At 43.4% G+C, this 11,909-nt stretch overlaps 2 protein-coding genes across 2 annotated transcripts; both read left to right on the forward strand.

Moving 5' to 3' along the window:
- The first annotated feature begins 2,432 nt into the window (after positions 1–2,432).
- Positions 2,433–7,275, forward strand: LOC134009965 (5,6-dihydroxyindole-2-carboxylic acid oxidase-like). The gene is made up of 7 exons (XM_062449763.1): positions 2,433–2,997; positions 3,336–3,658; positions 4,397–4,601; positions 5,207–5,374; positions 5,636–5,815; positions 6,087–6,233; positions 6,430–7,275. Exons 1-7 carry the CDS (start codon positions 2,643–2,645, stop codon positions 6,612–6,614), a joined length of 1,563 nt encoding a protein of 520 aa, XP_062305747.1. The 5' UTR covers positions 2,433–2,642; the 3' UTR covers positions 6,615–7,275.
- An 803-nt stretch (positions 7,276–8,078) lies between these two features.
- On the forward strand, positions 8,079–11,086 carry LOC134009940 (leucine rich adaptor protein 1-like). Its single transcript, XM_062449726.1, has 2 exons — positions 8,079–8,653; positions 10,621–11,086. The coding sequence occupies exons 1-2, from the start codon at positions 8,447–8,449 to the stop codon at positions 11,008–11,010; spliced, it is 597 nt and encodes a 198-aa protein (XP_062305710.1). The 5' UTR covers positions 8,079–8,446; the 3' UTR covers positions 11,011–11,086.
- Positions 11,087–11,909: the final 823 nt, after the last annotated feature.

Below are 11,909 nucleotides of genomic sequence, written 5' to 3' on the forward strand. Positions count from 1 at the left end.
GCCTGTGAAGTCAAGCACCAAAGCACTCCAGAGATCATTGAATGTCAATTTGGGACAAAAATACCTGTTCGTTTTCTCCCCCACATGTCTTTTTAGGTTTGGCACTAACCATGTTGGACAGTCTCTCAAGTGACACTGTGTACCTCTGTGGCCTGTTTAGCATTTTTTAGGAATGTCGGCTTCCTACCAATTCTTCTTGAAAGCGATGTCTGCCGTTTGATGTGGAAACAGGCATATGGTAATTCAAAGTAAAAACCTGCCATTGAACTTTTTCCCAGAGCTCATCAGATGTTTATGCCCAGCCATCACTATCACTGCAGAGCTGAGGGAAATTGCCGTTTTCGCTAATTAGTTTGAGTTTATCCCCTGGAGGATTTCGGATATTTTGCATGTACGAGTTGTTGGGAAATAATGACTGCTAATTAATGCAACCAAACAACTATTGTTTGCATCATGAGATGCCCTCAGTATAACCCCTTTACTAAGGTGACGATGTACTAGTGGAATTATACAATTGTGACTGGGCTCTTGGAGACGATTAAAATAAATCTAACTGCGTCACATATTAGGTTTCAGTCCATGTGGATAACTTAAATCTTTTGTTGAAAGTTTCCCATGAACATTTACGGATTACAACACCCTAACTTGATGGCGTTACTGAAGGTACTAGTCATTGACTGTATCATAATGTGAATACTGACAGATGTCAGTGTTGTCTCTTGAGTTAGCCTTTTGGATGTAGCTCTTTGTGAGATCATGTTGAGAAATATGAATGTGGAGCCACATGAGGTAGACTGAGAGTCTCTCTCGCGGTCTGGGATACATATCTCACGTGCTGTTGGCATCCCTCGAACCCAGAGGCTTCGTAGCTCACATGAGATGTAGAAGGAGAGGGGTAGGGACTGAGTGGAGGACAGTTGGAAAGGGGAGGTGTGGTGGTTGGGAGGTGGGAATGTGTGAGCGGTCAAATGACTTGAGTGAAAGTATTGTGTGACACATGAACTTACATTTAGTCATTTAGCAGACACTCTTACAGTGCAGGGACCGTACAGGGACATTCCCCCGAGGCAAGTAGGGTGACGTGCCTTGCCCAAGGACACAATATAATTTGGGGAATCGAACCAGCAACCTTCTGATTACTAGCCCGATTCCCTAACCGCTCAGCCACCTGACTCCCTTGACTTGGGACGTCATACTGGAAAGCTGTGCTGCTGGACTGGTGGATGTTACGTTGATCGGCCAGCCTGGTGCAGGATGTGCAATAGGAGTGGGACCTTGTGTTGGCTACACTAGTCTTCAGTTGCCACCATATTTGAGCACAAATAATGTGAAAGTTAGTCAAACATATACTTGATCCCCTGCAAATGTTGAATATTGACAACATTGAAATGGTAGGCCTATGTTTGTTCCAGTTCCATGAAAACAATTAGTCAGGCTACATTAGAAAACTGATTTGCATGCTTCTACCTCAGACCTGACAAAACAACCATGTCATTGAGAGAAAATTGACCATGTCATTGATAACTAAATATTTTGGACATCTTGTCAACATTAAACCCATATCACTTAACTCATTTGTTCACGGTACATAATTTGATTCTATTGTAGCATTGCATGCAACGGCAGTAAACAGCAAAACTGTAATGAATGCCATAGGCCTACTATAAATATTGTGTAAGGCTGGGTGTCATCCTGCCCCCACCTCTCATATGCTAAAATATGGAGTTGCTGGACAGGGTCTCTACTTGATGGCTCACACACCTCATTGTGTAACTTACTGTGCATTGTTAGTCATATGTTAATAAGTAAGGGTCACAAAGTGGTCTGATTGGTTGTTCTTGTGTGTAAAGGGTATTGTGATGCATTGTTCTGTGGATTCTTGATCTCCTGAGACCTTCACCTCAGCTCTGGCTTGTCCTTGTACTCCTTCTCCTTCCTCACATCTTGCTTTCTATCTCTGGTTTACAATAATAATGGTAGTGTATAGGGTTAACTTTCATTTTGTAACATGTTTTCCTTGTAATTGATTTCATTCATTTGCAATGTTATTACATATGTTTATTTTATTTAACCTTCATTTGACAATTCTTGCTCTGATTTAACCCAGAGTCAAATAACTATACTTCTATTAGTATTGGCATTATTTGGGTCATGTTATACACTGTCCAGTTTCCCCATCTTCCTTTAAACCATACGGGAATTAGTTTTGGTTGTTTGGCCACTATTTAACCCACTATTTAACCCCCTACAATTGTTACAAATGTGAGGGCGTTTTTGTGTGAATAAAATCCTCTATTGTTACTTAGAACTACCCTCACACTAGGAAACTGCGCATGAATGGATAAACATGTAACCTTCTTAGGAAATGTGATGTGATCACGCGGGGACCAGAAATCCGTGCAGTCATGCGCTAATCCGGTATTTAAGGCCAGATACTCATTTGGCTATGAGGGCAATTACAAAACAGTATTGACTGCATGTAAAAAATCTGGGTTGTTCCCTTATTTGCACCAGAACATTAACTAGGAGTGATGTGGTTTCGATTTTATCACTGAAGAGTTAGAGTGTAAAATACGAAGAAAAAGTTTTTCCATCTTAGAAAAAAAAACGTATGTACGCATTTTGGGGGACATTTGGTGATCATGTGGAAGTACGGATTTCTGGTGCTCCTTGGCGCAATATTGGTACGCGCACAGTTTCCAAGGGAATGTGTCACTCCAGAAGGACTTAGAAGTGGTCAGTGCTGTCCATCCCCCTTTGGGCTCCCGAACGATGCTTGCGGGTCAAGCACAGGACGCGGACAGTGCATATCTGTTTCTGCAGATTCACGGCCTCACGGCCCCCAATATCCCCATGATGGACGGGATGACCGAGAACTTTGGCCCGTTCGTTTCTTCAACGGCACTTGTCAGTGCAATGGAAACTTCACCGGTTATAATTGCGGCCGTTGCAGACATGGGTGGACCGGGATAAACTGTGATCAGCCGGTCGCAGTTGGTAAGTGTCAGTTGAACTGTGGCAGTTGGAACTCAAAAGTTCAATCCCAGATAGCTATTTAAAGTTGTTGGTCAAAAATATGGTAGCAAAACCATTGTTCAGCTTTTAGATATGGGCATGTTCTTGTAGACTGACTGGAGACAGACACAAATTGTTCAGGCTCAGAGGGGAAACATAGTGGTAATCACGCAATCAGACTGCCAAATACTTGTTCTACGATGACACCAAAATCCACCTCTGAGCAATGAGAATGCAATTCTTCTTCATTAAAACAAATTTCTGATGAATGCATGAATGCCTCCGGTAATATCATATTTCTGTAATCCTTGTTTGTGTAGTTCGGAGAAACGTGATGCAGCTCAGCTCAGATCAGAAGAGAGCATTCGTGAACGCGCTCGACCAGGCCAAGCGCACAGTGCACCCCGACCTGGTCATCGCTACACGGCGATACCAGGAGATATTTGGACCAGATGGAAACACAATGCAATTCCAAAACATCACCATTTACAATTACTTTGTGTGGACCCACTACTACTCTGTCAGCAAAACCTTCTTGGGGGCCGACCAGCCTAGTTTCGGCGGGGTTGATTTCTCGCACGAAGGCCCCGGTTTTGTCACATGGCACAGGTATCACCTGCTCCAACTTGAGAGGGACATGCAGGTGAGTTCTGGCCGTCAATCCGTTTACTAGTTTAGAATGGTGTTTTGTCATTCTTCCAACGTATTTGTATTATAATGTTGTGCTTCAATGTCCACGACTATGCAATTCCTTGCCAATAATCAAACAAATGTAGAACATAAATTTAAGCGTTTTATGGCCTAATCTGAGATTTTCTCTTTAATAGGGAACAAAAGGAGAATTATTGCCGAAGTTATTTCTTCAATTATTTATTACTCGTTGGTTTAATAGCAACAGACAGGCTATTGTATTCCACAGATCTATACTTTAAAGGTAGACTTTCCTCATTATTGTTTGCAAATACCATGTAAATGAAAACGGAAACCAAGTCAATTGGACTTTCCTGTATTTATCATATTCTATGATAAAACCTAGACCTAATAAACCAAAATTCTATTTACGCAAATATACATTGCAGTTTTTGTAAGATCCGGTTACTTTGTATATTTAGTTGTATGCCTTTTCAATATGGCCGTAACAGGGCAGTTTCCCTCCCAGGGATCAAAAGTACTACTCTACTCTCTCCACCCCAACCTCACCACCAATGAGACTCTCCCAAATGCCTCCACTCATTCCACTCCTCTATGGGGCACGCGCATGCTATCGTATCTGATCCGAATTCCTTCAAGGGTGCACAGATTTGGCGCTACTAGAGCACACAGTATAAGCGCAGCTTCGCACGTTCATGTCCATCCTCAGTGACCCTTATCCGCATGGCAGGACATGCTGCAGGATCCCTCCTTTGCCCTGCCCTACTGGAACTTTGCTATCGGCGGCAGCACGTGCGACATCTGCACCGACGACCTCATGGGCGCCCGGAGCAGCTTCGACATGAACTCCCTCAGCGCCAACTCCCTCTTCTCCCAGTGGAGGGTCATCTGCGAGAGCGTGGAGGACTACGACTCTCTGGGCACCATCTGCAACAGTACGTCCCGGGAGGTGGGGGGTGGGTGTCTGTCCATGCCGTCCGCAGGGCTGACACCGCCAACGCTGGCCTGTAACGGTTCGAAGGCACCGCAAAAAGCACCAGAGCTGTTCCCAAGCATGCAGACGTCCTGTGAGATCCATCTAAAACTCCTCAGAAACCCCCTTTTAGTTTATGGTGTAGATGTTTGACCCAGGTCTGTGGCTGACAACCTCAAAGTGTGCACTATCTGCTGTAACTAAGACTTCCATGTAAATGTGAATGAAGTTGCTGTGGGCCTATAGTTTAATAGGTGCATAGTTGCACAGTCCACTGTAAACCCTGATTAGTCAAAACTTCAAGTAATAAAGTTCAAGTCTTTTATTGTCAGATGCACAGAACAACACAAGGTCAGACTGGGCATTGAAATTCTTAGGACAAGACAACGTAGGACAAGTAATATAATCTCCTCAGTAAATAAAATACAAAATAATTGATTTTCACAATTATCATTTACTTAGTAATTGCTGAAATTACTAACTGTTTGATGTCATTAGTTTCCACAAAAGGTACGAGTATTACTAACATAATCGGGTCTAACATGGTTCTCCTCCTCCTTCCCTCAGACACTGAGACCACCCCGATCAGGAGGAACCCTGCGGGGAATGTCAACCGCCCCATGGTGCAGCGCCTGCCCGAGCCCCAGGACGTGGCCGACTGCCTTCAGGTCTCCGCCTTCGACACGCCGCCCTACTACTCGACCTCCTCTGAGAGCTTCCGCAACACCATCGAGGGTGAGCGCCTAGCCAGGGGCTGTGTGTACCGACGCGAGTGCTCATGGATCTGGATGTACAAGAACGCACACACACCGACTCACCCTTACGTTATGTATTATTAACACACTTTCAATTATCGAAAATACATTTCCCACTGCAGACGCAACATACACTTTGACATTGTCATCCACACACTGCCGCGACGATCGTCCTGCATGTTTTATTTGACATGAAAAAAAAAGGCTCAAGAGGGACACTGTTGTTATGTTGTGCGCGCAGGCTATAGTGCTCCCCAGGGCAACTACGACCCCGCTGTGAGGAGCCTACACAATCTGGCTCACCTGTTCTTGAACGGGACGGGCGGACAGACCCACCTCTCCCCCAACGACCCCATCTTCGTCCTGCTGCACACCTTCACGGACGCCATCTTTGACGAGTGGCTGAGGAGACACGGCCCGGGTAATGCACACTTCCTGTTTGCGCACCCGTCTGTGATATGCTGTTCGCCGAACACACATTGTTTCAAAATTCAAGTATCCCATACATACACTTTGACTTCCAAAATCCTTCAACATTCTCGGGCAGAGAAGACACGTTCTGAATATAGATGTCACACAGTGACGTTGTTGAAAACACGAGACAACCTCTGGCTAGCGTTGTCAGACGTACGGTCCCATTGCGTTGATTCAGTCATTCATTTGAGGATGACTCTTCCTGATGTGTCTTGCAGATTCAGCAGTCTACCCCTCAGAGAATGCCCCCATCGGCCACAACCGAGGGTACAACATGGTGCCCTTCTGGCCGCCAGTGGCGAACGCTGAGATGTTTGTGAGCGCTCCCGAGAACCTTGGGTACTCTTACGAGGCAGAATGGCCATGTGAGTACAGTTCCTGCTCGTAAAATCTGGATTTCTTTCTTCCAGCACTTCCGTCATCACTCTGTTTTGATTCTCTTCACGACTCATATCTTTACCTGACATTTTAGGCAGGTTGTTTGTTCAACGCTAGCACCTGTGTGGGAGAAGCTACGTTGTTATGGTATGTTATTTTGTTATTTTTTTATGTCGTCTCCAGCTCAGCCCTTCACTCTGACCGAGGTCATCACCATTGGCATTGTGGCGGCCCTGGTCGTCGTGGCGATCATTTTCGCCATCACCACGTGCGCCGTGCGCTCTAGGTCCAAGATGGATGGCCGACAGCCGCTGCTCGGGGAACAGTACCAACGTTATGACGACGGCAAAAGCCAGTCCGTAGTCTGACATCGCTGCTCCAGCAAAACATTCTTTGCAAATCGGATTTAAAATGACTGTCAATTTCAATATGGTTTGCGTCCCACACTGATCCTCCATAACATGATTTCTTCATTTTGTTTTATTGTTTTGTCTGGCAAGCATAAAAACGTGTATTTGTAAAACATTCAATACAATTGAAACCAATTTGGGCCACACTGTAAGTTAGTGTCGATCTACTACGTAGCGATACCTACAGTACCAACATTGTAGTTGCATAGGGACCGCAATGTACTTACAATTAATTACAGTTTAGCGGTAAAGTAAATACACAAATGAAAGTGAGACTTTCAACTGCCCCTCTACAACATCCACTTACCTCTTACACCCCTCCCCATACTTGACTTCCTACTGTTTTATAATAACCTATAGGTCTACAGCTGACACTTAACGCCATTGAATTACATAGCTATTCCTGTAACTGCAACGTTTTACTATAGCTAATGTAGTTCATGTAAAGTTCATGTCAAGTTTGCTTTCAAATTGTATAAATGGATACAAATTGAATGTACCTAAGGGTCCAAATTGATCTTGCACAACATTCTTAGTGAAAGAGTGCAGTAAAGTCCTTGATGTAAAATGTATATGATTTCTTTATAGCACAGATTAAATGTGTTGACAATTTCAAAAATGTTCTCCCTGTCCTGGATAATTACATAGTTTGAAATGAGGGTGCAGCTCTGGTGGACATAAATGGCAGTTCTCATGAGCAAACACAAGGGGGAGCTAAATGCTTGTGTTCTTGTGGTGATGGTTCATTTTTTTCTGTTTTGGTTGAGAACCAGTTACCCAACAACAACAAAATAATATTCTTCAATTAATATCATTATAACATATGAGTATTACATAATTACTAATTAAGCTTATATTCAGTTATATTTAGGACTACTTCAGTAAACATCTGTAAGCTTTGCAAATGCATTTACATGATTGATTTAGAAGCATTTGATCTTCAGCCATTCGACTTTGTTATAAATGAGTTCTTTCATCAAATAATTCATCAACTCAGGACCAAAATGTTTGGTATTAAAAAATGCATGCAACAAGTCTGAATTATAGTAGTATATCCCAGACTTGCAAAAAAAAGTCCCTCTTTAAAATCTCAACAGAATGATATTGCATTATACCAACATATATTAAACATTGACAGCTGGTATACATAGTTCATTTAGTCTCAGGTCCAAGAAAAATTTAGAAGCGTAGGCTACTGGAAATATGTTTTTAAGCAACATGAAACCTGAAACGCCATTGGCTTTCAAGGCTATCAAGTTGAATGAACAAACGCGGTTTTATCAACATGAGGCCCCACAGGAACAACCTTTGCGCAATAATGCACTTCATAAGCAAAGATGGACAATCCTCCTAGCTGCTCCTGTGACAGTAGGCAAACAGGCGTGGCTGAGTGTCCCACCTGTTCTGGTGTCAGGTTACAGAGACCTCTGTCCCGCGCCTGTCTCAGACCACGTTATCAACCCGACTGCTTAACTGTTAGCAGTTTCAATGGACATGACTGATAGAGGCGGAGTGGGAAGACTTCGAAGTTGTGACTGAATTGGGCTTGCAGCACTTACATTTTTGATTGCACTGTATATTTTACAACAGGTCTGGGACTTGGCTTGTCTGATTAAAGTCCAGCTTTGCCTTGTTGGATAGCCGTTTTCAACCCAGCCGTACAAGTGAGTTCAGAAGTTTGAGCATTCAGTGGAGTTCTGTGCAAGGGCAAACCCATAATTACTCGCCGTTTTTCATACAGCTCGACTGAAAACATTTCAAGTAGAAGTGAGCTATAGTCTACCTCTATCATGGACGAGGAGAACGTCTTACCAGATTTTAAGGATATTGAGACAAAGTTGGGTCGTAAAGTCCCTGACAGTCTTAGGTCATTTTTGGGAGGAAAACATCAAGACAAACAAGAAGAAAAACCAGCCACCGTAAATTCAAAAACCCGAGAAAATTCTGCTGACTTGAAAAGACTGGAAAGCAAGATGTTATTTTTGAAACAGGAAATGGTAAGTAGTTACTAAAACGAATAGGCTATACAGAATTGATGCCCGCAAACCGTTTCAAATAACTTCGTTAAAGTTTCTATAGGATCGTCTACACTGTAGTTTTGTAAACCACACCTTTGAAAAATATACAAACATGACCTAGAACAGTGACTCAGCCCAATTTAAACAGCGTTGTATTTAACTTAATTATTGTTTTAGATAGATAAATAACTGATGGCATTAGGCTAAATTAACTAATTATCTTTTCAACATGAAAGGTTATTGACCCCCAGCAGTCAATGATTGCATTACAACCATTCAAATGTAATTTCCCAAATCTGGTGATATCCAGTTGTGAAAGCTTCCTGCTGATAGAAGCCATTCACACCAACTATCTACATCAGAGCAAGGCGAAGTGCAGGCTGTTCTTACCAGAATGTCACTCTCAATTCGGATTCAACAGAGGCAAACTAAGGAAAGCCTAACCCAAGTGTTGTTTTGTTAATAAGGCTTGTTCCTAACATGTTATTACATGGCTCATCATGACACTTGTCATGGCTTACCATTGTCTAGGATCTAAGCAACCCCCCTTCCAGGCTTAAGGTCAGTAGGCTTATTAAGATCCAGTAACAGATGGTCATGTCGGGTTAACCAACCTTTGTTGGATAGTGGGGTTGTGTGTCATGGCCCGGTTGACCAACTGACCCAGTAAGGATGCCTGTCTAACCTTGTGCCTTCCCTCTGACCTCACGTGAAAGACAGGCTGCAACCAATCGATGGTGTTGATCCTTATTTTGTGTGGATCCCCAGGTTGTCTAGTCAGCAAAACCGGCTTTGAAGCCCTCTAATTGTAGTTTTGGATGGCTAATCCGGGATAGTACAGTGAACAGTGATAATATAATACGATATATTTTGGGCAAATTCAGCAGGATCCATGTTGCCCTAGAATAAGGCTGTGAAGACAGCCTTCTGTTTTGTCCCGTCTTTACACTCCTAACTGAATCTTTAATCCAATCAGGCCGTCTTTCTCAAGTGCCCTCTGCTGAGTTACTCTCACAACAAACACACCAGTTGTTCATTTGCACGGTGCATTGACAGCTGTATCAGAACTGATTAAACAGTCTAGACTAATCACGGACGTGTTGAACTGAGCGCGTAATGTCACTAATGAACACATTACCCCAGTAAGTACATTACGTGTAATTGTGCTCATCAACTAGCAATGAATGGGGTTCGAATTTCAACTTGAATCCAGCAGTTATAACTGAATATGACAACACCAAAAAAGTTGGCTCAACTAAAAGTCATGCAAGTCTAATAACATCAGACAGATTTGTCCTGTGATACCCCAGACTGTTTATGGAGTAAAATTCCATCCAGCCAAGGCTTGACGTGTGTGTGTGGGCACATGAAGCGAGGCTGTAGCCCACAAAGGAAACACGGACCACATTATTAGCTGAGCGGGCCCTGTCACAGCTCACAACTCTCAAGAAGGGCTCTGTTTTATTAAGCCAGCTGTCCGGAACATTGTCCTGTATCAGCCTTGTCACCCACCATGTGGCTTAATGCTTTCTGACTGGCTCCCATGCAACAGTGACTCGCCACTGTGTGTCAATGGCTCTTCGTCACTAGCCCGGGGGAATTTGACCCCTCACCCCTCCCTCACCGTAGATATGGTGCGGGGGACTAAATCAATTACTGCATTATGTAGGCATCCCATTGAGTGTCCAGCAATGTGCCCATTCTGGCAGTACATGGAAATGATTGATTATTTCCTGTCGCCTGATGATACATGCGTTTCTGTCCCAGTGCCAGTATACTATCAGGCAAAACACTTCCATACAACAAGTGAAATACATTTGTTGGTATGGTTTCTTTGTGCTGTGTAGAGACAAGCATTAGCATTATTAATTGTCAAATGGATGGTGGCTTTGTTGCTATATGTCTCTTTCAATGTTCCTAAAACATATTTTCTCTTGCCAACACAGGCCAATCTGCGGGCCATCGACGTGAAGCTGCTGCAGCAGCTCATGTCTATCAACGAAGGCATCGAGTCCATCCGCTGGGTGATGGAGGAAAAAGGAGGCGTGACCAGCCGGGAGAGCAGCTTGAATGGCAGCTTGTACAGCCTATCGGACAGCCAGGATGACACCTCGCCCCGCGGCAGCTTCACCAGTCTGCACGACGGAAACAGCGATGGTCTGGATGGCATTTCTGTGGGTAGCTATCTGGACACGCTGGGGGAGGACATGCCAGACCACCCTTCGCCGACGGACATCGACAGCTTTTCAGATAAAGCTGTTTTTGAGGAGGGTACATTCAGCAAGCCACCGATGAGACTTAGAGTGGAATCGGACGAATACTACTGCTTTGGATGATTTGGGGCTAACTAGTGGAATAGTGGGGGTGTTGTCAGAGTTGACAGTAGACATTAAAGGTTTTGTTTTGTTGTGAGACAGGTTTTGTCGTGTCTCTCGTCACTGTCGCTTCCTCCCGGTCTTGCCCGTACTGGGGTTCAAACTCAAGTCCTCTGACTCGCAAACTGGTGACTACCACCTTTATAAACACTTCTTTAACCAGCTACGCCACCGTAAAGCTCGTATTGATACGGAGGAGTGTTTCAACCAATTCAACTCAGTTACACTTGCACCAACTTCTGCAAAAGTATTCTTAAATATTGTTGCAATTCCAGTGGCTGTGGAAGAGCATAAAACATCCTTGGAATGTCGCATGCCGTTTCTTGTGTCAAAACCACAAACACATAGATATTGAAATCCTTTCCAATCTTTGGCCCCTGACCTCATCAAACCAATACAGGAAATGTTTTACTGTATCCTAAATTCCGTTGTTTTTCTGTAAATGTTGGACAGTGTCTTCTGTCTTTTTGTAACCATTTCATTTTAAACCACAGGAACACTTCAGTTCATGTGAAAACAGACTTAAGAGTTTTCATCTTGAGTTGGTCTAAGTAATTGAGTAAATAAGGAATTAGAAGCTTTTGCAGCATTAGTGGTTTCATGCTGAGAAGTGCTAAAATCGATTGACAAAAACTGTCCGATGTCTTAATCTGGTAGCAGTATCCAGGTGCAATTTGCCAAAACCTTCACGTCACTGAATATATAACGTGTCTTGAGTGCACTTATTCTTCGACAGATGGCATACATGATTGCCATTCCCAGGTCATAAATGATCATTTAATGCTACTTTGCTTTCACCATAAGAGATTCATTGTGAATATTAAGGCAGTTCCAAAGAAACAAGTTCCAACACAACATTT

The sequence above is a fragment of the Osmerus eperlanus genome, chromosome 23 (assembly GCF_963692335.1).
Source record: "Osmerus eperlanus chromosome 23, fOsmEpe2.1, whole genome shotgun sequence".
NCBI lineage: Eukaryota > Metazoa > Chordata > Actinopteri > Osmeriformes > Osmeridae > Osmerus > Osmerus eperlanus.

Bases quoted from the DNA above. Each gene is read 5' to 3' on its own strand.
- LOC134009965 (XM_062449763.1), top strand. From the start codon at position 2,643: ATGTGGAAGTACGGATTTCTGGTGCTCCTTGGCGCAATATTGGTACGC. The intron at 5,816-6,086 runs GTAATGCACACT...TGTGTCTTGCAG, and splicing joins GCTGAGGAGACACGGCCCGG to ATTCAGCAGTCTACCCCTCA. The intron at 6,234-6,429 runs GTGAGTACAGTT...TGTCGTCTCCAG, and splicing joins TTACGAGGCAGAATGGCCAT to CTCAGCCCTTCACTCTGACC.
- LOC134009940 (XM_062449726.1), top strand. From the start codon at position 8,447: ATGGACGAGGAGAACGTCTTACCAGATTTTAAGGATATTGAGACAAAG. The intron at 8,654-10,620 runs GTAAGTAGTTAC...TTGCCAACACAG, and splicing joins TATTTTTGAAACAGGAAATG to GCCAATCTGCGGGCCATCGA.